The 27799-nt window shown below is 43.6% G+C and overlaps 3 protein-coding genes across 3 annotated transcripts in view; 1 reads left to right on the top strand and 2 right to left on the bottom strand.

Annotated features, from left to right (window-relative positions):
* LOC148825446 (scavenger receptor cysteine-rich type 1 protein M130-like) overlaps nucleotides 1–27799 on the bottom strand; it is a 305154-nt gene that overhangs the window by 51171 nt on the left and 226184 nt on the right. The gene's annotated exons all lie outside the window — the stretch shown is intronic.
* LOC148825463 (mamu class I histocompatibility antigen, alpha chain F-like) lies at nucleotides 2165–10197 on the top strand. The gene is made up of 6 exons (XM_088926247.1): nucleotides 2165–2397; nucleotides 2576–2842; nucleotides 4237–4515; nucleotides 4631–4744; nucleotides 5031–5087; nucleotides 10034–10197. The coding sequence occupies exons 1-6, from the start codon at nucleotides 2187–2189 to the stop codon at nucleotides 10195–10197; spliced, it is 1092 nt and encodes a 363-aa protein (XP_088782373.1). The 5' UTR covers nucleotides 2165–2186.
* Nucleotides 20789–24062, bottom strand: LOC148825462 (uncharacterized). The gene is made up of 6 exons (XM_088926233.1): nucleotides 24021–24062; nucleotides 23609–23695; nucleotides 23307–23369; nucleotides 22609–22701; nucleotides 21313–21681; nucleotides 20789–20872 (listed from the first exon to the last, which is right to left on the bottom strand). Exons 1-6 carry the CDS (start codon nucleotides 24060–24062, stop codon nucleotides 20789–20791), a joined length of 738 nt encoding a protein of 245 aa, XP_088782359.1.

Below are 27799 nucleotides of genomic sequence, written 5' to 3'. Positions count from 1 at the left end.
TGCTTTGTTTTTAGCCTGGCTGTGACTGTGTTTATGACGTCACACGCTACCTCTGCATTTGCTGTAGGTGGAATGTAAACAACAACAAAGATGGCGCATGTAAACTCCCGCGGCAGATAGTATGGACGCAGTCCTATGGCTACCAGTTCGATGTCCGGGTTACACTCCTTAACATGAGTATGCCCAGGATTACACCATCTGTTGTTTACAAGCACCGCGAGCCCCCCTCCTTTCCTCTTGCCGCTCTCGGTGTTTCTGTCCGCCCGCACCGCCGCCGATGGTAACGTTCGAGTCCGGAATAAGTTCCTGCAGCCACGTCTCGGTGAAACACATGATACTGCATTCACGATACTCCCTCTGGCTCCTCACCAATGCTCCCAGTTCGTCCATCTTGTTCGATAAGGACCTCACATTTCCCATGATGATCGAAGGAAGGTAGGGTTTAAATCTCCTTCTCTTCGCCTTTCACGTTGCACCAGCCCCACAGCCTCGGCTTCTCCTCCTCAGCTCCTCCGGCACCGATGGCTTCTCTCCAGTGAGTAGAGCCGGACGCGCTAGCGCGATCAGCTGGTCCCGCGTGTAGACAATGCCTCTGTGGCTATCGGCATTGCAACCCGATAGAAACAGAGGTCCGAGTATCAGAAAAAACAAGAAAAAGTTTCTCAGCTTCCTAGTATCCATCATGTTGTGATCGCAAATCTAGTTGCTGGCAAAGGTATGAAGAAAAAACACTAACACACTAGCACTAACTAACTGAAAGAAACAAAAAGACAACAAAAAGACACAGAGCTGCTGTAGCAGGCTGCCACTAACACGGCGCCATCTTGGAAAAAAAAATAACCCTGCCAAGGAGTATCAGTGCTTTATCAACAAACTGTAATAACTTTTATTTTATACAGTATCTTTCCTGGGGCCTCTCATGACACCAGTTTGTATAGAATTTCTCTATGTCGGATTTTTTACCAGTAAAAACAGTATCTGCGACACACACAAGCAAATACACGGGCTTTCTGAGCACCGCCCGCGTGTTAAACGAGTCTTAACAGGTTACCAAAACCGAAAGTACTTGAGTGTTACAAAACACTGGCGTCCTCACCTGCACAATCACCTTCACTTTGGTGTTTTAAGGGCTCTTTTTCTTTTTCTTTTTCTTTTTTAAGAGCTCGAATCAAACAGAGCAGGGGCATGATGATGCTGTTCGCGGTTCTGGTGGGTTTGGGTCTTCCAGGCTGGGTCGCTGGAGATGAGTCCTGCTGGTGCGTTTCCAGATGCACGAGTAGTAAACTCGTGATAAGGGTTCGCTATGTTTGTTTATGTATCGCTAAAGCTATACTTTAATCATTATTTTATTGTCGTCACTTAGTTTGCATCTGTACATTTCGGTTACAGCCTTGGGGGTCATTAATTATGATAATTATGATACGCTGTCCGTAAACAACAACAAAAACATAATTTCCTCTTCACGTCTCAATTCCATAGATTTAACATACAAACAGGCCTGTTGTCATGACTGAGTGATTTCTAGCAATTGGTGTCTTGCCAGACTCACCTAGCTGGGTAATTTCATGAAGGTCCAAGGAAAGTGTGCTCATATTTGGAGCAAAAGTGTCTACAGCGCTGAAAATTGACGGACCTGAAAAGCTGGGAGAGGCAGTGACAAAAAGGCTGTATTTATACACATGAACTGATTTATGTTAAATCAGCTGATTTGGTATGAAAAAAAAATGCAAACAAACCATCTCTCCAGGACCACTGTTAATATAATATTATATTATATTATATAATACATTATATTATGTATTATATTATACATAATATAATGTATTATATTACATATAATACTGAATACACACCTGAAGAAGGCTCCACGGCCAAAACGTTGTGTTCTCTTTCTTCTTTTTTTTCAGCATGGAATAAACCTATTACTTGTTCCTTTGCAATATAATATAATGTTGAGTGTGTCTGTATTAACCACTCTTAATGCAGTGTAATGTCCTGTCAGTGTGTCTGTATTAACCCCTCTCTCTCAGTGCAGTGTTAATGTACTGGAGTGTCCAGTCAGTGTGTCTGTATTATCCCCTCTCTCTCGGTGCAGTGTTACTGTACTGAAGTGTACATACTGTGCAGTAAGTATTAACATACTATTTCTTTTTTTTCCAGAGAGACATATTTTGGTAGACTCATATATGGTTAAACTTGGTTCGGAACAGAATGGGAATTTCCATGGCTTAGTCTCTCTGGATGGGGAGCCCTTGATGGAGTACAGCAGTGGTATGAAGCGTGTCATGTTCAAGCAGGACTGGCTGAAGCAGGTCGCAGTAGATTCTGCAAACCAATGCATTCTGGAGGAGCTTTTCTTCTTTGAAATGATGAAAGAGCTAAAAAACGTAACTGGTGGTGAGAGGAAAAACCTAATATTTTGTCACAAATATGTGATATTTTGTCCTCACATGTAAAGAACTCTTTGTTGACACATAATGTTGATTGCCTGTAAATTGTGTATGTTATTTCTATGGGTGGTCTCTCAGGTGTTGAAGAGAGGTAACAGTGAAGCTCATTCTTGTCTGTCTCTCAGGGGTTCATTTCCTGCAGAGGTTTGTGGGCTGCTCAAAGGATGAGAAAGGAAGGGTGGAATCATTCGACTGGATCGGGTACGATGGGGGGGACATGCTCGAGTTCGACAGCTTCAACACCCAGTGGGTGAATCTCTCTCCAATCCACCAGTCTCTCAAGATGCACATAGACCGCAACACAGACTACAATAGAGAGAACAGAGATTATCTGAAATACATTTGTCCCGAGCTCATGGACAGCTACCTGAAGTTTAGGGGACATCACTCAGGTGAGTGTGTGAAAGGAAATTGTGCCAAAATATGGGCCAGGACTTAGGTGTGCATAAATGTGCCAGTAGCCACATCACCCTGTAACTCACAACTAACAATCCCCTGAAGCTCAGCAGGCATGAGCCTGGCCAGTACCTGGATAGGAAACCTCCTGGTAAAGTTAAGGTTGCTGCTGGAAGAGGTGTTAGGGGGGACAGTAGGAGATGCTGACTTTATGGTCTGGGTGGGCCCTAATGCCCCAATATAGTGATGATTGTGAAAAGGCACTGTCCTTCAGATGACATGTAAAACCAAGGTCCTGACACTCTTTTGTCATACAAAATCCCAGGGCATCTCTTGAAAAGAGTAGGGGTGTTACCCTGGTTTCCTGGTCAAAAAATGTCCCATTGGCCTTTATCCATCATGGCCTCCTAAAACTCCCCATTTATGAACTGGCTTCATCACTCTGTTCTCCTCCCCACTGACAGCTGGTGTGAGGGGAGTGTTCTGGCACACTATGGCTGCCTTTGCATTGTCCAGGTGGGGGCTACACTTTGGTGGTGGTGTGGAGGGGAGTCCCCATTACTTGTAAAGTGCTATGAGTGAAGTGTCCAGAAAAGTGAGACGTAAGCATAATTATAGAGGGAGTGTGCTTTGGGTCTAGAGTTTTGAGGAGCCTCTAACCTCTTGACCCTGTCTGTTTAAAAAATTGTAGTTTCCTCTGTGCAGGAAGAGAACTTCAAGTCCCAAGATACCTTGGGGGGGAAACTCATTTTTTTCAGAGCTGTGAGGAATTATCCGCCTTCTCTCTGGCTCCGAAGGTGGTGGCTTACAAGTCGGGGCCTTTTGTTTGAAGAGAACCTGAGAGACAGTCTAGCTTTTGGTGATGGTTTATTTTAGACTCTAGAGAGAACAAAGTGAGTAATACTGAAGAAGTTGCTCATATTATTCCTCCTAAAAATAGGGAGCTGTGTTTTTATTTTTGGTTGGTTTTACATATGGTTTTGTAAAGCTCTCAAGGCTGAAGTACTTTACTGACCCTGCTCTGGTAATACAATGTTAAGATCCTTGTTGGTTGTGACCCAGCGAACTCTGAAATTATTCCAGAATAAACAGATAAGAAGCATGTTTGTGTTCAGTCAGTGTGTCTGTATTAAAACCTCTCTTTAAGTGTAGTTTTAATGTACTGGAGTGTCCAGTCAAAGTCTGTATTAACCCCCCTCTCTCTCTCAGTGCAGTGTTAATGTACTGGAGTGTCCAGTCAGTGTGTCTGTATTAACCCCCTCTCTCTCAGTGCAGTGTTAATGTACTGGAGTGTCCAGTCAGTGTGTCTGTATTAACCCCCTCTCTCTCAGTGCAGTGTTAATGTACTGGAGTGTCCAGGCAGTGGGTCTCATTAATCCATGTCTTTCAGTCTCTCCTCAGGTGTTTGTCTCTGCCAAGCAAACGGGATTCTTTCAGACTCTCTATCTCTCCTGTCTGGTCACTGGTTTCTACCCTGGAGACATAGTGGTCAGTCTGTCCAGGAATGGAGAGAACGAGACAGAGGAGGTGCAGTCTAGTGGGATCAGACCCAACGGTGACGCCACCTTCCAGCTGAGGAAGAGTGTGGAGATCAGAGCCAGTGAGAGAGAGGAGTACAGATGTACTGTTATTCACCGTGGCTCCAACTACAATGTTACATTGACATGGGGTACGTCACTGGAACTCTTCAGATTATATTGTACTAATTCTACACTGAAGCTCTCCAGTCTCCTGTGCTATAGACATTGACACACTGTATAACTCTGTGCTGTGTGTGTTGTCAGGTGGATCCGAGTCCCAAGATCCCAGAGTTGCCATCAGTGTAGCTGCAACTGCAGTTTGCTTGGTACTTCTTGCAACAGGAGTGGTTTGCATTCCTCTCTGGAAGAGGAAGATGGGTAAGAGTTCATTGCCAGTTTACACATAGCAAGTACTGCACTGTCTCTTCACATTACAGTATCTGTCACTCATACTGCCAGTGCTGTCTCTCTGTATTCTGGATGTGTAGTTCAGTATTATAGAATGGTCTAGGGTCACACATGAGAAGTGCCTCTCTGTATGACAGTGATATTGGACTGTATTAATATAGTACACAAATATGAATTTAGAGATTCAAAGTTAAAAAACTCCTGGTGACTGTGTTGTCTGCAGACTAAATAACATGACTTACTGCTTCATTCCCAGGGAGAGAGATGCTGAGTAAAAAAGTCTCAGTCCCCTCAGTGGACAGTGGAGACTCAGGTGAGACTCTGCTGAAAGGGGGAGGGTGATGGGAAGGGTCTGTGGGAGCGGTGACGGCCAGTGTGTGTCTGTATTTGTTGGTGGTCAGGAGCAGGTGGCTGTGGGAGCAACGATGTTCAGTGTGTGTTGGTTGTTGGTGGTGGTCAGTAGTCAGTGGCTGTGGGAGCAGTGATGGTCAGTGTGTCTGTTGTTGTTGTTGGTCAGTAGTCAGTGTCTGTGGGAGCAGTGATGGCCAGTGTGTCTGTTGTTGTTGTTCGGTAGTCAGAGTGTGTAAGCAGTGATGGCCAGTGTGTGTCTGTTATTGTTCAGTAGTCAGTGTGTGTGGGATCGGTGATGGCCGGTGTGTCTGTTGTTGTTGGTCAGTAGTCGATGGCTGTGGGAGTGGTGATGGCCAGTGTGTCTGTTGTTGTTGGTCAGTATTCGATGGCTGTGGGAGTGGTGATGGACAGTGTGTCTGTTGTTGGTGGTCAGTAGTCGATGGCTGTGGGAGCAGTGATGGTCATTGTGTCTGTTGTTGTTGTTGGTCAGTAGTCAGTGTTTGTGGGAGCAGTGATGGCCAGTGTGTCTGTTGTTGGTGGTCAGTAGTCGATGGCTGTGGGAGCAGTGATGGCCAGTGTGTGTCTGTCATTGTTCAGTAGTCAGTGTGTGTGGGATCGGTGATGGCCAGTGTGTCTGTTGTTGTTGTTGTTGGTCAGTAGTCAGTGTCTGTGGGAGTGGTGATGGCCAGTGTGTCTGTTGTTGTTGTTTAGTAGTCTGTGGCTGTGGGAGCAGTGATGGTCAGTGTGTCTGTTGTTGGTGGTCAGTAGTCTGTGGCTGTGGGAGCACTGATGGTCAGTGTGTCTGTTGTTGGTGGTCAGTAGTCGATGGCTGTGGGAGCAGTGATGGTCAGTGTGTCTGTTCTTGTTGGTCAGTAGTCAGTGGCTGTGGGAGTGGTGATGGTCAGTGTGTCTGTTGTTGTTGGTCAGTAGTCTGTGGCTGTGGGAGCAGTGATGGTCAGTGTGTCTGTTGTTGTTGGTCAGTAGTCAGTGTGTGTGTAAGCAGTGATGGCCAGTGTGTGTCTGTTATTGTTCAGTAGTCAGTGGCTGTGGGAGCAGTGATGGCCGGTGTGTCTGTTTTTGGTGGTGGTCAGTAGTCAGTGGCTGTGGGAGCAGTGATGGCCAGTGTGTCTGTTGTTGGTGGTATCAGTGATGGTCAGTGTGTCTGTTGCTGGTGGTGGTCAGTAGTCAGTGGCTGTGGGAGCAGTGATGGTCAGTGTGTCCGTTGTTGTTGGTCAGTAGTCAGTGGCTGTGGGAGCGGTGATGGTCACTGTGTCTGTTATGTTGGTCAGTAGTCAGTGTGTGTGTAAGCAGGGATGGCCAGTGTGTGTCTGTTATTGTTCAGTAGTCAGTGGCTGTGGGAGTGGTGATGGCCATTGTGTCTATTGTTGTTGGTCAATAGTCAGTGTCTGTGGGAACAGTGATGGCCATTGTGTCTATTGTTGCTGGTCAGTAGTCAGTGGCTGTGGGAGCAGTGATGGCCAGTGTGTCTGTTGTTGTTGGTCAGTAGTCAGTGGCTGTGGGAGCAGTGATGGCCATTGTGTCTATTGTTGCTGGTCAGTAGTCAGTGTCTGTGGGAGTGGTGATGGCCGGTGTGTCTGTTGTTGTTAGTCAGTAGTCAGCGGCTGTGGGAGCAGTGATGGTCAGTGTGTCTGTTGTTGTTGGTCAGTGGTCAGTGGCTGTGGGATCAGTGATGGTCAGTGTGTCTGGTGTTGTTGGTCAGTAGTCAGTGGCTGTGGGAGCAGTGATGGTCAGTGTGTCTGTTGTTGTTGGTCAGTAGTCAGTGTCTGTGGGAGTGGTGATGGCCAGTGTGTCTGTTGTTGTTGGTCAGTAGTCAGTGGCTGTGGGAGCAGTGATGGCCATTGTGTCTATTGTTGCTGGTCAGTAGTCAGTGTCTGTGGGAGTGGTGATGGCCGGTGTGTCTGTTGTTGTTAGTCAGTAGTCAGCGGCTGTGGGAGCAGTGATGGCCAGTGTGTCTGTTGTTGTTGTTGGTCAATAGTCAGTGTCTGTGGGAGCAGTGATGGCCAGTGCGTCTGTTGTTGTTGGTCAGTAGTCGATGGCTGTGGGAGCAGTGATGGTCAGTGTGTCTGTTGTTGTTGTTGGTCAATAGTCAGTGTCTGTGGGAGCAGTGATGGCCAGTGCGTCTGTTGTTGTTGGTCAGTAGTCAGTGGCTGTGGGAGTGGTGATGGTCAGTGTGTCTGTTGTTGTTGGTCAGTAGTCAGTGGCTGTGGGAGCAGTGATGGCCAGTGTGTCTGTTGTTGTTGGTCAGTAGTCAGTGGCTGTGGGAGCAGTGATGGTCATTGTGTCTGTTGTTGTTGGTCAGTAGTCGATGGCTGTGGGAGCGGTGATGGTCAGTGTGTCTGTTGTTGTTGTTCAGTAGTCGGTGGCTGTGGGAGTGGTGATGGTCATTGTGTCTGTTGTTGTTATTGGTCAGTAGTCAGTGTCTGTGGGAGTGGTGATGGCCAGTGTGTCTGTTGTTGTTGTTGGTCAGTAGTCGTGGCTGTGGGAGTGGTGATGGCCAGTGTGTCTGTTGTTGTTGTTCAGTAGTCGGTGGCTGTGGGAGTGGTGATGGTCATTGTGTCTGTTGTTGTTATTGGTCAGTAGTCAGTGTCTGTGGGAGCGGTGATGGTCAGTGTGTCTGTTGTTGTTGGTCAGTAGTCAGTGGCTGTGGGAGCAGTGATGGCCAGTGTGTCTGTTGTTGTTGGTCAGTAGTCAGTGGCTGTGGGAGCAGTGATGGTCAGTGTGTCTGTTGTTGTTGGTCAGTAGTCAGTGTCTGTGGGAGTGGTGATGGTCAGTGTGTCTGTTGTTGGTCAGTAGCAGTAGTCAGTGGCTGTGGGAGTTGTGATGGTAAGTGTGTCTGTTGTTGTTGTTGGTCAGTAGTCAGTGGCTGTGGGGGTGGTGATGGTCAGTGTGTCTGTTGTTGTTGGTCAGTAGTCAGTGGCTGTGGGAGCAGTGATGGTCAGTGTGTCTGTTGTTGTTGGTCAGTAGTCAGTGTCTGTGGGAGTGGTGATGGTCAGTGTGTCTGTTGTTGTTGGTCAGTAGCAGTAGTCAGTGGCTGTGGGAGTGGTGATGGTCAGTGTGTCTGTTGTTGTTGGTCAGTAGTCAGTGGCTGTGGGGGTGGTGATGGTCAGTGTGTCTGTTGTTGTTGGTCAGTAGTCAGTGGCTGTGGGAGCTGTGATGGTCAGTGTGTCTGTTGTTGTTGGTCCGTAGTCAGTGTGTGTAAGCAGTGATGGCCAGTGTGTGTCTATTGTTTTTGGTCAGTAGTCGTGGCTGTGAGAGCAGTGATGGCCAGTGTGTCTGTTGTTGCTGGTCAGTAGTCAGTGGCTGTGGGAGCAGTGATGGTCAGTGTGTCTGTTGTTGTTGTTGTTGGTCAGTAGTCAGTGGCTGTGGGAGTGGTGATGGCCAGTGTGTCTGTTGTTGTTGGTCAGTAGTTGTGGCTGTGGGAGCAGTGATGGCCAGTGTGTGTCTGTTATTGTTCAGTAGTCTGTGGCTGTGGGAGTGGTGATGGCCAGTGTGTCTGTTGTTGTTGTTGGTCAGTAGTCAGTGGCTGTGGGAGTGGTGATGGTCATTGTGTCTGTTGTTGTTGGTCAGTAGTCAGTGGCTGTGGGAGCAGTGATGGCCAGTGTGTCTGTTGTTGCTGGTCAGTAGTCAGTGGCTGTGGGAGCGGTGATGGTCAGTGTGTCTGTTGTTGTTGGTCAGTAGTCGTGGCTGTGGGAATGTTGATGGTCAGTGTGTCTGTTGTTGTTGTTGGTCAGTAGTCAGTGTCTGTGGGAGTGGTGATGGTCAGTGTGTCTGTTGTTATTGTTCAGTAGTCAGTGGCTGTGGGAGCAGTGATGGCCAGTGTGTCTGTTGTTGCTGTTGGTCAGTAGTCAGTGGCTGTGGGAGCAGTGATGGTCAGTGTGTCTGTTGTTGTTGGTCAGTAGTCAGTGTGTGTGTAAACAGTGATGGCCAGTGTGTGTCTGTTATTGTTCAGTAGTCAGTGGCTGTGGGAGCAGTGATGGCCAGTGTGTCTGTTGTTGCTGTTGGTCAGTAGTCAGTGACTGTGGGAGTGGTGATGGTCAGTGTGTCTGGTGTTGTTGTTCAGTAGTCAGTGTGTGTGTAAGCTTTGACGGCCAGTGTGTGTCTGTTATTGTTCAGTAGTCAGTGTGTGTGGGAGCGGTGATGGCCGGTGTGTCTGTTTTTGCTGGTCAGTAGTCAATGGCTGTGGGAGCAGTGATGGTCATTGTGTCTGTTGTTGTTGGTCAGTAGTCGTGGCTTTGGGAGTGGTGATGGCCATTGTGTCTGTTGTTGTTGGTCAGTAGTCAATGGCTGTGGGAGCAGTGATGGTCATTGTGTCTGTTGTTGTTGGTCAGGAGTCGTGGCTGTGGGAGTGGTGATGGCCATTGTGTCTGTTGTTGTTGTTGGTCAGTAGTCAGTGTCTGTGGGAGCAGTGATGGTCAGTGTGTCTGTTGTTGTTGTTCAATAGTGTGTGGGATCGGTGATGGCCAGTGTGTCTGTTGTTGCTGGTGGTCAGTAGTCAGTGTCTGTGGGAGCAGTGATGGCCATTGTGTCTGTTGTTGTTGGTCAGTAGTCGTGGCTGTGGAAGCAGTGATGGTCATTGTGTCTGTTGTTGTTGGTCAGTAGTCGTGGCTGTGGGATCGGTGATGGCCAGTGTATCTGTTGTTGTTGTTTGTCAGTAGTCAGTGGTTGTGGGATCGGTGATGGCCAGTGTGTCTGTTGTTGGTGGTGGTCTGTAGTCAGTGTCTGTGGGAGTGGTGATGGTCAGTGTGCCTGGTGTTGTTGTTGGTCAGGAGTCGTTGGGTGTGGGATCAGTGACGACCGGTGTGTCTGTTGTTATTGTTGTTGGCAGTAGTCAGGAGTCGGTGGCCGGGGAATTGGTGATGGCCAGTGTGTCTGTTGTTGGTCTATCAGGTGTTTCTTCACAAATCAGTTTGGAGGGGAGTACCAGTTCCAGTGTGACAGATAGAGGAGCTTGCGATCAGGCTGAAGAATTTGACCCCATGCTGCCCCCTAAAAGCCAGAAGCTAAACAGTGATGCTGAGACAAAGCAAATTATGCTGGAACATAATTTGTGACCCCTAGTTCACACAATATATTGTCACAGGTGTTTTATACACACTTACCTACACAGTTTCACCAGTGTCTTGACTGCAGCATCAAGAAGCAGTGAAACACAATGCTTAAACACACACTCAGCTCCTCCAGCACTGAGAGAAATGTGTGCCAGAGCAGAGAAGCAGGTTTAAAGTCAGCTGTGCCGAGACATTTTCACCAGTAATCTTTCATGCCCTTCTTCACTTATTCTGCTTGTTCTTTAATGTTTGTTTTTTTAGGCCTGTGATTGTATCTAGGTTTCTGGGTTGTATTGTATCTGGGTGACTGTCTCAATGAGATATGAAACTGGCATAGTTGCTTCAGGCTAATTATCCTGATATATCTGAGACACTGCGCTGTTCAGGGCTCCTCCTCTTGGAGGCACTGTTGTGCCAGGAAGCGGCCAATAATCTGGGAACGGAGACAAGACAGGACTAGGGGAACAACCTCCCCGTCTTCCCTGGAACCCAGGAGGAGGACATGAGGAGATCAGAGAATCAGAGGATTTACAAACCAGCCAACAGCTGATGATACTGGAATCCAGCTACAGTGAGACTTGAGCACTGGGGCTTGGTCATTGTTGCACTACTGAAATTTGAATTTAAAATCAAAATATTAAATTTCCTCTTTTCTTTCTGGGTATTATTTAGCATACGTACTGTATTTGACCATGTTTGAAGATAATTTGCGATAAGTTGACAATGGTATAGTGAGTGGAACATTGGAAAAACATGTTTGCACCTGAATATGCTTTTCATTTTATATTAATTAAATCCATATTGTAGCACATTAAATGCACCAAGAAGAGAATCAGAGAACTAATTGCATGTTTCTCAGCTCTCAAAAACCTTTCTAGTCTGTCTGTTTGAGAATTTTGCAGGAATATGTTTTGAAACTTGTATTGTAATACTTTGTGTCACCAAGGTCTTCAATAAAATTAATCAGACTTTAATATTTGAGGCTTGCAAGCAATGCTGCATGTTAGTGACTGAGTATTGGTTTATTAGATGCTTCCCTACAGGCCTGCATGTTGCACTATGAACCTCAGGGGTGAAGACTTGATTTAAAGTGTTTGCTGTCGAAAGGGAACAGTTTAAAGTGAAGAGTGAACAGGGTGCACTGTGTTTTGGTTGAGATGAGAGAGGTGGAGGTGGGGCTGGACAGGAGATGTCAGAATGGCGGGAAGTTTGGGTGAGGCTGTGCAAGTACTGAGTGCCCTGTAAACAGATATCTGAGATAGCTACAGCATGCAACTGGGAGAGAGTCACTGTGCCAGGGCTCTGGGCTTTAACACAGGTCTCAGTCGCAGAAGAGAGGTAGTACATTTTACCAGGTGAGAGAGTGATTGTCTCAAGGTGAAACTGTCTTCGAGGGATGTTGCATCCAAAATACAATGGAAACTATCACATTTAAGCTTTTTTGGGGGGATCGAGAAGACGATCATGGTGAGACTCAAAACATACCTGTGTTTTCTTCTTTTGAGAATGAGTGGATTATTGAGGCGCAAATATTGGTTCAAAATAAAAAAATCCATTCCTGTCATTGTTTATCCTTTGATAGATTCTTCAAATCCTTCCTCTAAACGTTGATATTTAGTGATAATATAAAAATTGTGGTTTTCTCTTATTCGCTAATTTTATTAAAATAACAGGCTCTTTTACAATTGTATTGGATGTTTGGAAGGTATAACAGTCCCTCGTGCATCCACAGCTAAAATATTTTTTTAAAAAAAATTACAAAATATTGAATGGCATTTGTCTTTAGATTCACATTAAAATTAAGATAAATATGCCAAAAGATTATAATAGAACCCTACAGTCCTAACCTAATGACGCCGGCGAGCTGTCATTTTTACTTGTCAAGTTCTCTAACAAATCTGTACTGTATTTTTAAAATATTTTAGCTGAGGAGACAAGTGGAGTATAAATTAATTCTTCTGCCACCCACTCAATGAATATTTGCATTAAGCTAAATCAAGACGTATGTTGTCCATGACTATAAATTCTGTACAACAAGACAGAAAGAAAGGCACCACTGGGATTTGAGTGTAGGATCTGGGATGTTTACTAGACAGGTGCTTTATCAGCTAAGTGCTCCCCTTTTACAGCCACTTGTACACACCGCTCTGAGACACCCAAGTTCGGTGTGCGCTGAGCCTGCTCGCTGAGCAAGCTGTCTCCTTTACAAGCAATAGTAGCACTGAAACTGAGAGAAAGGATGAGAAAATGCTATTATCTGGCACTTTTCATGTTAAAGGAGCTCAATGTGCTTTCTGTGTACAACAGGATGTCCTGTAGACCTGCCACTGAAGCACAGCACAGGCTTGGTAGCTTGACAGCTCCCAAGAAAAATTTTGAAATTGCAGTTGGAAGAGGAAAATGACCCTCACCTACAGGGAAGTAGTTAAGGCGATGGACTACTAATTCATTATGCACTGCACCTGTGAGTTCAAACCTCATCATTCTCAAGCTCACAGATGTGCCTTGTTTTAATAAAAAAGCTGGGTATGCTTTCATTTCCTTTTTTGCTCTTGTAGTACAACAGCAGTATATCTGGACTGAACATGCTATAGCAGGCTCACAGCAGGAACGTGTTACACGCACAAGCAATGACAGTATCAGTATCAGATCTGGCTGCAGTATATTGGTTGATGAGAAGCAGTAACGATTCTGTGGAAACAGGTGAGCTTGCTTTAATACAGCTCTTTTGAGCAGAATGTGTCACAACAAACTGACCTAAACTCAACTATTTCAGTAGCTAAAGACATAAGTGATGTTGCTCCAGCTGAGACTCGAGCTCATAACCTCGGTATGACTCCGCTGTGCACTGATGACCGATTGCACCCCTGGAGCTGCGTACGTTTCTCTCTCTACACAGACTGACGCTGCACAAACACAAGGTGAAACACAGGGTTTTGACTGTGGATCCATCTCCACGTGGGGGAAGGAGACAGTAAAATAGCAAGGGACATACAAAAGAAGGAACCGAAAGAATTGTGCTCGCTGCAAATTAAAAAGGAAAGAGGTGGTCGGACATGTAAAACAGCTCGGCGGATAATTTGTAGCAACATTTTTTACATCAATCAGCATACAGATTTCTCTTCGTGTGCAATTTGTGCAGTCGTTGTATGACATTGGTTTCTTCAAAAGTCCAGTCAATTGGCAGTAGAGAGCTAGGCGACGCACGCCTTCGTGAAGACCCTCTGTAAGGCAATTACACATTTTATTTTCAAGTCGCCTCCTTCACATGCAATAGCAGCACCAACACTAAGATAAAGGATGAGAAATGGCTTTTATTAAGCGATTACAGCCTTTGTTTGAAGGAGGGTATTTGTGTGCTGAACTGGCTCCTGGACAAGTGCAGAACAGTAGGATACAAGGTTTATCAAAACTGACAGCAGCCCCAGACAATAAAGCTTCACACACGCATGACAAAATGCGTGTACGTTTGGGCTGCTTGCCTTAATGGTATAGTGGCCAGTACTTTGTATTGAGACCACAGTACTCCTGCTTTGAAACTGGGTTACAGCAACCCAAGACAAGAGAGCTGCCTTCATCTATGATATTTGATATAGAGCTGATGCACATAACCAATCCGAACAAACACTGCTTTACAAAGGAGCACTGCCTGAGCTTATTGTTGGTAAACTGAAGACCAGATCCACCTCTTCAGTGACGAAAAGTAGAGGACAGGAGCCGCAGTGTTTAATATAAATAAAAGATTTCAGTTTTCTCTGGAGCAACTAGCATGAAACTCTGAATTTCAGGGTTGTGAATTCAAGCGCCAGACTGGCAAGAAATTCCATAGGTAATGATAAGATCTACTTGTATTCTAATAAAAAGAAATATTATGAAACTTTTCCCGATACCAGTTTCACAGTGACTTTGTTGGTGTTCTTTATGAAAATAAGATTTTGTATGTGATCAATAACCGCACCAGAAAAAAATATTGGAAAGAAATGGCCTGTCACTAAGGAAATTCATTAAGTAAAGCAGAGACATAATCAGAAAATCGACATAATTGTAATGTTACTCACTTTGCATATTCTTTTGCGTTTTTTTATATAACGAAAGTAGTTCAAGATGTTCTAGTCCCTGTACTCCTCATAGGTAATCTAAACGAAATCACAGTACAGTACAGGACATGCAGTGAGAAGCTCACGCAGTGAAAATACTCTTGAACACGACAAGAGTAAAGGTACACTGCACATCTGCGGACATCACGTCCAAGTTTAGTGAGAACTACTTCAGAGATTGTAAGCTAGGAAGTTTCAGATCGTTTTTTTAATGAAAGGTTTAAGCAAACCTGAAAACCTTTGCAAGAGACATTTCAGAATCCCAGTCAATTCCAGTACGATTGCTGGATCCTTCGAATTCAGCTGAACTATAGCACAGATCTGCAGTCCACAGTTAGAATACTGTGGGTGCGTTGTATAAGACATACTGCCCAAAACAGTTCTTAAACAGGAGACACATTCTGATTTCAGAATGTGATATACATAAAGTGAAATGGTCTGGGAAGAGTCTTTTGTTTGAACAGTTCAAAATAGATGTAAAGGCGTATTTACAGGCTACTTTGAAATGTCTTTAATATGCCTTGTTCAATCTTTTTTTTAATAAGGTATAATTTATTATAGTATGTATCCCTGACAATGTTATTGATACTTTATATGTGTTCTTGTTTGTATTGTATCTAATTTTTGTTGTTCAAATAAAAAGTAAAAAAACAACTTTCCGGATGCGTCCTGCTGTAAAAATAAAATGACTTCAAGGGCACTGTATGAAGAGATCTGAAGACTGCTCAACAGAGGAACTATATCCAGAGGTGCCAGAGAAGTCGAGAGGGGAGAGGGGAGAGGGAGAAGCATCTCAGAAAATGGAGGTGCAGTCGCTTCCAGGCGTCATAAAACCACTAGGATGGACAACAAGAGCTGAAGCCACCCAGCATTCTCCGAGCAAGTAATGTGAAGAACAGACACAGGGTATAGGGTAGTGTGACCGAGGGTCTAAGGCGCTGGATTAAGGCTCCAGTCTCTTCAGGGGTTGGAATCCCACGGCTGCCAGTTGTTTCAGGAACTGAACCACGATCACCTGCTTGGGAGGCAGCTATGCTCACCATTATTTTACCAACGCGCATGCAACATATGAGAGCAAATTTTCACTTAAAAGTTATGTAGAAAAAGATGTTCAATAAAAGCGATTTTTGTTCACTCAAAGCCCCACTAATTACTTTGTTGTGATGATGTTTGAATTAATATTTGCCGTGATATGGTGTCATTTTGTCTCAAAGTTTAAGAGTCTGCTACCTTTTTTACTATTGGCTGGTATAGGAAAATCTGTGTTTTCACAGCTCCATTATAAATTATTTGTCGACGTTCTAACGCCTGTGTGCGTTTACAAGGCATTTCTCAAAAGGACATATTAAATAAGAACACAATCCTTCCTGTTACCATTCCTGTGGTTGGGGCTGTTGTTTCGCCCTTTATAATTCTCGTACAATATTCCCAGGCAGGGCTTTATCACTAGAGTTCTACAGAACAAGTGTGCATCTGCCCATGAAAATCATCAGCAGTGATGGTTTTCTATGCGTGGTTTAACCGAGAGCACTTAAAAGATGTAAAAAGCTTTCAAAGAAGACAGAATTGAATGACAGTCTAGTAAGAAGGTAAAGAAACAACACATCCCCATTGGAGAATCAACCCGTCTCCTGTGTGACTGGATATAGAAATAGCTGATTCATTCGTGCCAAGTAACTGGAAACTTTAATGTGATATTTTTTCCTTCCATTTCTCTTCATTCCTATGAATTTACTCTGTAGTAAAGGAAACGCATAAGTGGCAGACTGCAGGCATTTTTCATTTATGTTGGATTGCTTGTGTGCAGGGAGCTTCAGTGTTTCCTAGGTAATCTCCACAGACACACTGCTGTGCACAAGTTATTTTCTTATTACTTTAGGTTTTTAAAAACCGCACACACCAGGAGCTACTGAAACTGGTAAGGCTCATATAATGTGCAATGCAGTAGCAACGTTTAGGGGGGAGAAATATGCCTTGCCATGAATCCTAACACTTTACAGGAGGTATTTTAATCATTATCGGCTCAGATATAGCTGTCAATAAATACATCATGCATTTCAACTCCATCAATATCAGCAGTGCTAAATGTAGATCCTGGTAATACTTCATGAGTTCTTACATCCACATTACAGTATTAAACAAAATGTCGGAAGAATCAATTGCATGCTGCTGATAAAATCTCTCTTCGATGGAAGTTATAGCGTAGAGATGCAAGGAGTCACAGCAGAGTGAGTTGTACTTTAGTTTAGACTTGAAATAGTGTATTGCACATACAAGTATACAATGCAACTATATTGTTTGTGCTCAGTTCAACTTTAAGCAAAATGATACTGCACGTGAATTCTCTCTAGGTTTCTGACACATGCACGCTTTTATAACTTTCCCTATTAGGTTCTCCTGTAAAATAGTAAAGATTTCATCTAAGTGTATTCTTATGTTGTGTTAGACCATTGTAAAAGTCTTATTTCATTGTTTTGGTTCTTCTTTGTCTAGGCTTCTCCTAGTTTGATTAAGGGTTTAAGTTGCTGCAATTTGAACTCTGGGAGCTTCACTTTCATGTTGCTCTTTATAAACTCACCTGTCTCTTCACTTTACAATATAAAGTTGTTGTATAATTTCTATTCCAAATGTCAGAAAAGTTTTATTTTTTCACTATCCCATGCATTGTTTGCATATTATTTTGTTTTTGCAGTTTTTTCAACATAATACGTAGTTTTTAACTTTCAATAATCACGTACTCAGAAATATTAAATATATAGTATTCTAATAGTTCATCAACTAATGATTTTCTTGTTTTTTCCTTTTGAGTGATACATTTCCTTTTCCTTAATTTTATATTCTAGATATATGTAATATACATTCCCCCAACTACCAATATAGTAGTATTTTCTTAGGGTTATCATAAAGCTGCTCTTATTATCACTTGTAATGATATATTTACACTGATTCCTTCCTCTCAGCGAGAATATGATGATAAAAGTGGTTGGCTTTTATAATTTTTATATATACAGATACAGTCATTGAAAATGCACAGTACAACCCCGTACTGTGGAAATTTTCTATAGTTCTCCGAGCTGTACCGCAGTAAGTGATTGGCTGGCCAAAATGACTGACAGGCAGCACTCATGATGAATTGGTTGTTAGTGAAACGATTGCTTCATTTGATCTCTTTACTGTGCATGTTTAAATCAGCTTAATATTGAATATTAATATGGACATTTTACAACTAAAGGGAAATTTTAGTAGCTGAGCATAAAAAGAAGAGGAGTATAACGTGTCTGAAGGTAATAAATGATATTAATTTAGGAACATAAACATATTATGTAAAATGTATATGTCTGGTTTTGGTAATTTAAATAAAAAATACACACCAGTATTCCACTTTCTTCATAAACATTTCAAGCATCAGTCTTTCATTCGGTTACATACTGTGGTTATTTTGGAAAAAGTTTTACGTACTTCTGACTGTATTAAGTTTATATACAGAACTTCATAAAAAGTATATAAACGTATGTACTAAGTAAAAGTATAAGTATTAACTTCATTAATATTTATTCATATTTAATTGGGCTCGATATCACGGTAAAAAAACGCATACTTTTTATAATTTGATTAATAGGGAATATAATATGGAACCGTGTATCTAAATAAATTAATAACGATATAATTATATTCATATACCTCAAAATATTACAGTAGTAGGCTTTCTTTGTAAACATCTGCATCAATTTGACTCATTCACCCGCGATTACTTGGAAACTTTTGGCCTGCCCTGTTAAGTTATAACTTGAACTGTCAAGCAGTGTGTTGGTATAATGGCTTAGGCATCTGACTTGTATGCTGTAAGTTGGGGGATTGAACCCAGCTCTTGCCATGAGTTTTCTTTTAACAGATAAACATTTCTTTGAAAAACTAAAATAGTAAATATTATTGACAATATATTGAATTTGATGGTATTTCTAAATATCACAACACATTCAAAATTAACTGAGTTAAGTGATTAACCTTTTCTATGAATACTTGTGCTCGTTATCGCAGTAAAAAACCTGATATTAATTTACTGTAATCCACATTCTTTGTAAACATGGTTTATTTTTAATTTGACTCAATCGCGCATGATTACTTTCAAAACACTTTAAACTGTTCGTCTCAGCTGTGTTTTCGAGCAGCCCTTGACAATCCAAGTTCAATACCTGCTTACGGCAGTTTTTTCTTCTAACAAATACTTTAAAAAAATAAAATAGTAAGTATAATGTACACTATATTAACATGTTTTTATATATATATTTATCATAACATATTCAATGTTAATTTATATTAATAATGAAATAAAAACGTGAATTATCAAACGGGAATACTGTCAACTGTTCAACCGATTTGATTCAAAACACTTTATTCAGTTGGGCAGTTTAACAGACGCCTCAAGCCTTAAAACAAAGTTGTATGTATTGTAATTAGAATCGAGAATCACAAATTAAAAATGCCACTGAAACTATAATAATGTGTCTGGTCATTATTTTCTCAATTCAGGTGTAAACCTGAAAAAGACACATCATGTTCACAATAAGCTATAGTGGACTATAGTAGTAGTAGTAGTAGACTATAATAATAAAGGACTATCTTTATGCATTCGGCTCTTTTCGCGCCTAGGTACATTACTGTCATGATCGCAAACCCCTCCTCTTAAGGGCGCTCCAGCCCTTATTCCCCACACCTGTCCCTTGTTCCAGCCCCTTTTCAGTTCCCTCTTATAAGCCAGACGCAGACGCCAATCTGGGCTCTGCATTGGTTCCTGTATCATGCGAGCCCGGGTCCTGGATGTGTCTGGCTCCTTCATGGTTTTAAGCTTCTGTTCCTGTTCCCCTTGCCGGTCCCGACCCGGTTCTGGTTTTTAATCTCCTGTCTTGGATGGATCTCCTGGCCATGGACTTTTGCCTTGTTTTTGGACTTCTCTTTGGACTCGTCCCAAGATTGTTTGCCTCGCTACACCTTCCCCGACCACCAGCACTCCATGGACACGCCCCCCTGTTTTTATTCCCGTATCCTGCATGACTTTTTCCCTGTGTTTCCTCACTCAACCCCGGATTGTGTCGTCCGCATAGGGTCTGGAAAGAAAGCTTTTGTGACAATTACAGTGCTCATTACCACTACAGCGACAATAGAAGTTTTTTTTTTTTAAAAAAAAGAATGTCAAAATGTTTCCAAAACGTCCACTTGTGATACTTTAGCTGCTTAGTTACACGATCCCATATTAATATAACTATCAAGTGATGTTAAATCACTACAACATGTATTTTTTTACAATAACAGCAAGTGGTGTTTTTACTACGTATTCTTAGAAAAGGATAAAACGTTATAACTTTTTATGAATTACAGAATATAAGCTTAATAATGTTAGAACAAGCATGTTAAAACCAGAACCCATGTTAGTTACCAAGTTAAAGACTTTGATGCATAAAATATTTATGCAGAATTAAAATATTTATGATGAAGGTGGAAGGTTGTGTACTTTTGTCCACAAGAGCAATCTTTCTTTTATAAAATATACCTACTTTTTAATGTTTAATGATTGACATTCTGTAATACACAGTTTCAAATTATTAAAAATCTAAAGAGTATGCAATTTAAATTCTTAATTGTAAAAAGACTGTCCCTCAGCAGTGACTGGGATTCGAAACCAGGCGTTTTCTGGTGACAGCTCAAATGCTGTATATGAGATGTTAAGCTTTATTAGCTTCACCTGGTGATTTTACAAGGTGCTTCCAGATACTATTATCATATTTCAATTCAAATGTGGTATGATTCACCATGCCCACCGCGTTTTACCGCCACGTACTCCACACATTTTGAATGGCTGGATCTGTAGGTGCCATTGCTCCAGGTGAGGCGTGAACACACAACATCGCCATGACTCTGCTGTGCACACTGACTGATTGTGCCACTGGGGCTTCGCAAGTCGCAAGTCAGTCCAAAGACTTTGAAGAAACAAATGGTGAAACAGGGTTTCGTCTGTGGATCCATCTCCACATGGGGGAAGGGGACAGTGAAACAGTAAGGAAAATACAAGAGAAGAAACTGAAATAATTGTAATCACTGCAAAATAGGAAGAGGTGGTTGGACATGTTAAACAGTTTGGCGGTTAATTTGTGACATTTTTGGTGACAATCAGCATACGGATTTTTCTTCATTTTCCTTAAGATGTGCAGTATATATTTTCATTGTAGATTGGTTACTTTAAAAGTCCAGTAAAGTGACAGTGGAGAGCTATCCGATACACATCTTAAAGAAGACTCCCTGTAAGTCGATTAAACATTTCATTTTCAAGTCAAATCCTTTACATGAGATAGACACCAACAATAGAAGGGGACTAGAAATGTCTTTTATCAAAATAAACCTGCTATTCACAGGCCTCAGCCACAACATCTCCCAGGTACTTCTGCAGGATAAGGTCAAGCTCGGCTGCAGCCTGGCGGAAGCACTTGTCCACCTCAGATAAGTCAAACCTGACCATTGTATTTTCGAAGTAGGATTTCAGCGCCTCTCACCTCCTCATAGTTGTCCTGCTTCATGATTCCTGTGCCCTGGGAGAACAAGAAAGGTGAATATTCATCATCATCCCTCAACAATTCTCCAAATTGCCTGACTGCAGACACCACCATGAGGAGGAGCTGGAGTGACATAACATCTAGGCAGTGAGTCAAGAGAGGGGGAGTCATCCCACTGTTATCCTTATCCATGATCAAGAGTCTCACCCCCTGCTTTACGCTGCACCTAGTGGTGATCTGTAGACAGTGTGTCTTCCACCTCACCCACCTCCTGAGGCAATAATCTTGAATAAACAGAGGGCTGGAGGCCCAGCCCGGCTCCTGTCTCTCTCCCCTTGGGGACGGGAGATTTTCTCAGAACCATGTTGAGGTGAAATGGGAGTGGGATGACGCAGGTGTCTTGGAGAGGTGAGTAGCCCCAGCCCCTGCGTACCTCAGTGTGATTCAAGCAAGGGGGAGGGGTTTAAGGGACTTACCAATCCCGCGTATGCACCCTCTGATTCAAAGTCAGGCAGGACTTCATTGTACAGCGCCAGGCAGTCCAGCTGGATAGATGATATCATGTTCTGAGCCCAGGTCCGCACCCGTATCTCCTCCTCCTGGAGCAGCCCCTCCAGCTCGACCTGCAGGCCCTCCCTGAGCCGCCACAGGGCCGCTGGGGTCAGGCCCAGGTGAGCGGGTGTACCAGGGGGTGGGTGAGGGGGTGTGTGAGGGGGCGAGCAATGGGGTATGTGGGCTGCCAAGGAGGAGGTCCATGCCCTGTCCTTCTGCAGATCCCTCTCCGGGCCCTTAGGGCAGTTCCACAGCTGGGTCTCGGTCTCCTGCCTGGTGATTGGCTGGCTGGCCTGAGGGGACAGGGGCACAGAGAGGGCATGAGGAGGACAGAGAGAAAACTGAGAGGGTCTTCTCCAGGAGGACCAGGCCCTACCACTGGTCTCCCAGCAATCACAGTCATCATCATTGCAGCTGAAACCAAACTTTTGACAGACATCACAGACATATCAGGCTCACAGACTTGCAGCTCTCAGCTGCCTGAGGTGAGACGCAGGGGGAGTCTGCTCCCTCTTCCTCTGACAGTCCCATCAGATGACAGCGGCAGACCTGATCCAACCCCACCTTCCCTTTCACACACAGCCACACACAGGCATGACTGTATCACCATCATCAACACCTCCACCATTATAATCTCCACTATCTTCATCACCATCATCTTCATCACATTTCTAGTAAATTATCTACACCATCTTCATCACCATATCCTTCTTCATCATGACAATCATCATGTCCACCATCATCATCATCAACACCTTTCCATCAACATCATCATCATAACCACCTTCATTATCTACACTACCATCTGCATCACCATCATCATCCTGAGCAGAACACATTGGTTGTCTTACACTGGAAGAGTCTTTGCTCAGAGCCTCAGTATCGATTGCCCCTCTCCGGCCTTTCAGGGTCACGTCCACCTCTGTCAAGACCTGTCAGCAAGTTGACTGCTTTAGTCTCACTAGCAGAAGCCAACCAAGTTTGTGTCTCAGTACAGGTTTATTCTTAGTCTAACAGTATTAATACAGTATTCTTTACATAGAGGAGGGTGGGGGTGTGGAACAAGCTGTCTAGTCATGTTGTTGAAGCCGATACCCTGGCTTATCTCAAGAGAGAGCTGGATGAGACCCTACAGTCAGGACAGGAGGCACTACTGTACGTAAAGGGTGGTGGGTGTGTGGAACAAGCTATCCAACCATGTTGTTGAAGCCAATACTTACGTTCCTGTGAGATCTGCCCCAGGTCTCGGTGTGACACCCTTCTCTCTGCTCGGCCATCCCTCTCTCGACTTGAGCGAGTTTCTCCAGGCGGTGCTGGGGAGGAGAAAACAGAGTTACCAGCCAGTCACACAAACACACATCATCATCATGGGCCAAGATGACCCTACATGACAGTGGCCTGTTGTCCTCGATCCAGAAGCAGTGTCCAGCCCTCAGCTATCCAGCTTCATGATCCCCAACATCCCTGTCGAGACCTGTTGAGGGGCCAGTTCTGCTAGACCAGGGGTCTCAAGCCCAATCACAATCCCTGGAGAGCCAGGTGCATCTCCAGGTTTTCTTTCCAAACGGGGCTAGCCAATTAAACAATTAATCTAATTATTTTCATAAGAAGATGTGGAAATAATGTTTAATAATATATTTTGATGTCTCTCACTGTTGAAGACTTAAAATATTCAAGGCACAGTTGGATATTTAAGGTCTGGATAAAGGTACAGTATTAGAATATTTTTTGTTTAATTAAAAAATTAGATCAACTTTGTAACCAAGACCTCTGGGCAGGAAACCAGATGATGCACCAGACCCTCTAGGAATGGAGTTTGAGACATGCTCACCCTCTCTCACACACAACCTCACACACACTCACCCTCTCACTACTACTACTACTAATAATAATAATAATAATAATAATGCAGACTTGCTTTTCTTGGGGTCTTGGGTCTGGCTCCTGTGTTGGCTGAGTCTCTTGTTACCTCCTTCCTGATCTGGGGATGTCAGACACAGTTCTGTTACAGACACGGGCTGGACTAGACTCACAAGCACACACACCCACAGACACACACTCCCACACACTAACACACACGCAGATGCACACACTGTCAGGTAGAGTCTTTCTCCTCTTCAAGAGAAGACAACAGAGCCCTGCTACTGCGATGAGCTTTCATTTCAGGAGGAGGAAGAAGAGGAAGAATCACAATATGAAGAAGACCAGCAGTGGACTCACAGCTCTCTGGGTCTGGGGCCTGACTCTCAAACTTGTCTCCAGTCTCTGGTGGGTTTGGACATCTTCTCTGTTCACCTCTGTTGACATCTGTGGACAGGACAGTTCAGTTAGACAAACAAGTTCGACCAGACTTCACTCTCATAGTCAATCAATCAATCAATCAATCAATTTTTTCTTATATTTTGCCTTTTAATCCAGAACATCAAAGCACTTTACAAAACATACCTGGAAAATAGAGTATAAATGTGTAATACTGTAGTTCCTGGAGTAAGTGCTTGGATAATCCAACTACCACTGTTGTTACTTCTGCTGCTACTACTATGACCATGACTACAAATTCTAATACTAATTCTGATATTAATACTACTACTGCTGTCATTACTAGTAATAGTGATAAAAACAGAGCACTCACAGCTCTCTGGACGTGGGTCTGGAATCTAGAAAGTGGTTCCATTCTCAGGCAACTCTGGACCTCAACACCTGTTGATGGGTCACTTCTGTCAGACACACGAGTGGAGCCCAAGCCCACCTACACACACACTCACACACACTGACAGATATACACCCACACAATCACACACATTATCACACACTGACAGACACCCACCCACACATATTCACACACAGACACTCACACACACTCACAGACACACATTCTTACACTGACAGACACTCACACATACACTACACACACTCACAGACACACATTCACAGACACACACATAGACTACAAATACTTATAGACACACACCAACACACACACACAGACAAAAACACACACACTCATAACTACAAATACAGTATAACTAACACTAACACAAATGCCACTAACATTAAAACAGTAACACTATCACTAAGAATTACACTATCATTATCACTGACACAAACTACTACTACACTACTAATACTAATAATAACAGTAATGCTATCACTAAAACTAACATGACTACTAGTGTAAATACTCTAACAGTAACTGTATAATTATAACTAATATTAACATGAACACTGGCATCAAAACTATCAGAAGCACAATCACCATTAATACTGACATGAACACTAGCATTAATATTAAAGCTACCGATTGTACTCTCACTAATATTAAATATGAATACACTCGCATTAGTATTAGTCCGTGACGTCAAACCACTCTTTGTGACGAAGGCGAGACACCTAGCTGGGCACAGTGACGTGGCATGTGTCGCCGTGGTTACCATACTTATAATTTGTAAACAGTGGAAAAATGCATTTAAACTGTTACCTACACAAATTTATCAACTTGGAATATAATTTTCAATCTCTAGAATACAATTTCTAAACAATCATTTGAATAATCATTCTTTAATTTGGGATTGAACATTATGAACACTAAACGCACTATGGTATTTGAGCGATACAGGTTGTATTGACTGTTTTCTAGATATTTAAAGAATTTAAAGAAAGAAAAGAATCAGTACTCACCAATCGGTGAAGTTAATCGATGATTCTAAGGTTTTTTAGTTGAATTAATTGGTTGTCGATAGATAAGTGATCAATATCTCTCATCCGTGCTCTCAGCGCTCCTCCCGCGGTCTCGCTCTCTGATCCCGGCGCTCTGGCTGGTGTCTGTGACGTCACAGCGCTCTTTGTGACAGAGCAGAGCGCGTCTCCGCTGGAGGAGACTCCTGTCCGGAGCCCGGGGGGCTTTTCTTACAGATATACTGTAACATCTCCAAAAGAAAAAACACCAGGCTGTGAAGAGAGGCGATTCATAACAGCTGGAGAAGGAGACCGACAAACCGAGGAATACAATTTATTAAACAAAAAAAATAGTTTACTTCACAGACTAATGCGTTGTAAAGCATACTCCCGTAGAGCAGAAGAGAAAGAGCACAAGTCCCTGTAATAAGCGCTTTTAAGGTTGAAGAGCATCTCCTGGTTTTATTTCCACTCGAGCTCTCGAGTTCCTCAGCCAGTTTGGTGATTTAATTAACTGTATAACTGTTATCAGACTCTGTTTAACTGTATATTTATAAGACTCCGTGAGAGACGTGTGGGAGACGCTGTATCCCAGGGCTGGTGTGGAATAACACACAGACAGGTCTTCTGTGTAATCTGAGTCCCACTGCTCAGAGCTACAGACTGGTCAACTGGTCACTATTGTAGACAAGACCATCAGTCTGCTGCTGCTGATAATCATATTACACTTATAAGAGTAGCAATACTGCTGTTCATTAAATCAGTAAAAATAATAATAAGAGATAAACACATATTGCTCAATTTTCAGTAAAACACTTCTGACAGAGGGTTGGAGAAGTGACTTACAGTAAAGACAATGAATCAGGACAGTAATACTGAGGGGCTGGAGGTCCTGGAAAGGGTTAATAGAAGCCTCTTGCTTCTGACCTGGAACAGAGCCCACAGCTGCCAGATCAGTGACCCCTTAGTCCAGTTCATAGAGAGGAGAACCAGGAGCTCTTCTCTGTCTCTAAGAGGCTGTGAGGAAGGAGAAAAGGGGGAGATGTGACCTGAGTCTAGGCTGTTCTGTCTGATATTATTCATGTAGCAGCACTGATTGTCTGAATGTTCTCTGGTTCTGAATTGTCAGGATAAAGAGAAGGATGGAGATGAGCTTCTGTCTGTTCAGGAGGTAGGAATTTGGGTAAAGTACTGAGGGACCCAGACCTCTGTGTGTGAGTCTGAGCTGTGAATCTGACTGAGAGGAGAAAAATATTTTTGTTTTATTCTGCCTCTGAGAAGTCTTTTCCTTTGCCAAGCAATGTTCCATCCCCTTCAGATACTCTGCACAGACTGTCAGAGTGATAAGAGAGGAGAGAGAGAGATGGACAGATAAGAGCACACACTGCAAGAGAGACAGAAAGGGGGAGAGAGAGGAGAAGGAGCAGGAAGACAGTGCAGGTGTTCAACCACACTGTGACCACAGGAGACAGGAGGCTTTTCTCAGCTGCTGAGGAGCTCAGGGCTCATGGCCACTGATGCTCAGAGGCTCTGGCAGCAGTCAGGTCTGAGAGCTTCTCCTCATACTGACACTGGAGCTCTGAGAGTCAGCCTCCATTCTGACAGGAACAGCCCTCCTGTTCAGCCCTGAGAGACACACTGAGAGAGCTGTGTGGGGAGAGGACCTGTCACCCTGTAGTGGTCTGAACACTGGTCTCTCCTGTGTCTCCCTGTGCAGCACTGGAGCTCTGAATATTGGGCTCCCTGTGTGTCTCCCTGTACAGCTCAGCTCTCAGCTGCCTCATCACACTGACACCCACAGCCTCACAGTACAGCCTGGCTTCCTGTGCTGGAAGAGCTCGGAGGAGCACAAACCACAGACTCACTGCAGAGCCTGACCAGTAGCTCCAGTGAAGCTCTGCCTTAAATCACCACTGTATTAACAAGGACTGAACTTTTTTTTTCATAATTCTGTTGCTTTTTCAAATTTGAAACTGACTTCTTCTCTGTGGCTCCTGCTGCTGCAGCTATTATGGTGAAGCTGTAACACAAGAACTCTGCTATATTGAATAGGAGAGTTTAAATACAGCATAACTGCTAATACTACTACTGCTACCACAACTGCTGCTGCCACTGATACTACTGGTACTACTAATATTTTACTTCTGCTCCTACTGCTACTCCTACTACCTATAATAATAAGGAAGAGGATGTGAGCTGTTCCCTCACACTGTTCAGACTGGGGGTGTATCAGTCTATTAGTATCAGTTCAGCTCCACTGTGCTGTTGGAGAGTCTCAGTCATGCAGTCAGCTCCACACAGAAAGAGACACTGGGGCCACAGCTGGAGGGGTTGGAACATCTGTGTGGACTGGCGCTGCGCAGGGACAGACTCAGGATCTGAGGGACTCAACTGGAAGAGCTGCTATCCACCAGGCTCAGTACAGAGGGGACAATCACTGCTGGGCTTTTTTTTTCATTTAAATTATTGATCACAGTCACAGGACAGCCAGTTCTTATTCAGTCCACCTTGTCTCCGTACTCCTGTGCTGACCTGAATGACCTCACTGCCACCTTGAGCACAGGCTCTCCTCACACTGCCCTTGACCATGACCAGAAGACATTACTGTCTGGAGACACAACAACTCACTGCAGGACACCAGTCATTGGACACTGCCTGACACTGACAGCAGACAGGACCATATTCAGGACACCAGTCACTAGACACTGCCTTACACAGAAAGAAAGACAGGACCAC

Source organism: Atractosteus spatula, chromosome 10, assembly GCF_055471065.1.
Source record: "Atractosteus spatula isolate fAtrSpa1 chromosome 10, fAtrSpa1.hap1, whole genome shotgun sequence".
In the NCBI taxonomy this organism is placed as follows: Eukaryota; Metazoa; Chordata; class Actinopteri; order Semionotiformes; family Lepisosteidae; genus Atractosteus; species Atractosteus spatula.
Note: the sequence above shows the minus strand (reverse complement) of the source record. Positions and strands in the feature narration are given on the sequence as shown.

Excerpts from the sequence above, each read along its gene's own strand:
- LOC148825463 (XM_088926247.1), top strand. The coding sequence starts at position 2,187 with ATGGTTAAACTTGGTTCGGAACAGAATGGGAATTTCCATGGCTTAGTC. Across the intron at positions 2,843-4,236 it reads GTTTAGGGGACATCACTCAG|TCTCTCCTCAGGTGTTTGTC; the intron begins GTGAGTGTGTGA and ends CATGTCTTTCAG. Across the intron at positions 5,088-10,033 it reads AGTGGACAGTGGAGACTCAG|GTGTTTCTTCACAAATCAGT; the intron begins GTGAGACTCTGC and ends TTGGTCTATCAG.
- LOC148825462 (XM_088926233.1), bottom strand. The coding sequence starts at position 24,062 with ATGGAACCACTTTCTAGATTCCAGACCCACGTCCAGAGAGCT. Across the intron at positions 23,696-24,020 it reads AGACCCACGTCCAGAGAGCT|ATGTCAACAGAGGTGAACAG; the intron begins GTGAGTGCTCTG and ends TCCTGTCCACAG. Across the intron at positions 20,873-21,312 it reads AGGGTGCATACGCGGGATTG|GGCACAGGAATCATGAAGCA; the intron begins GTAAGTCCCTTA and ends TTGTTCTCCCAG.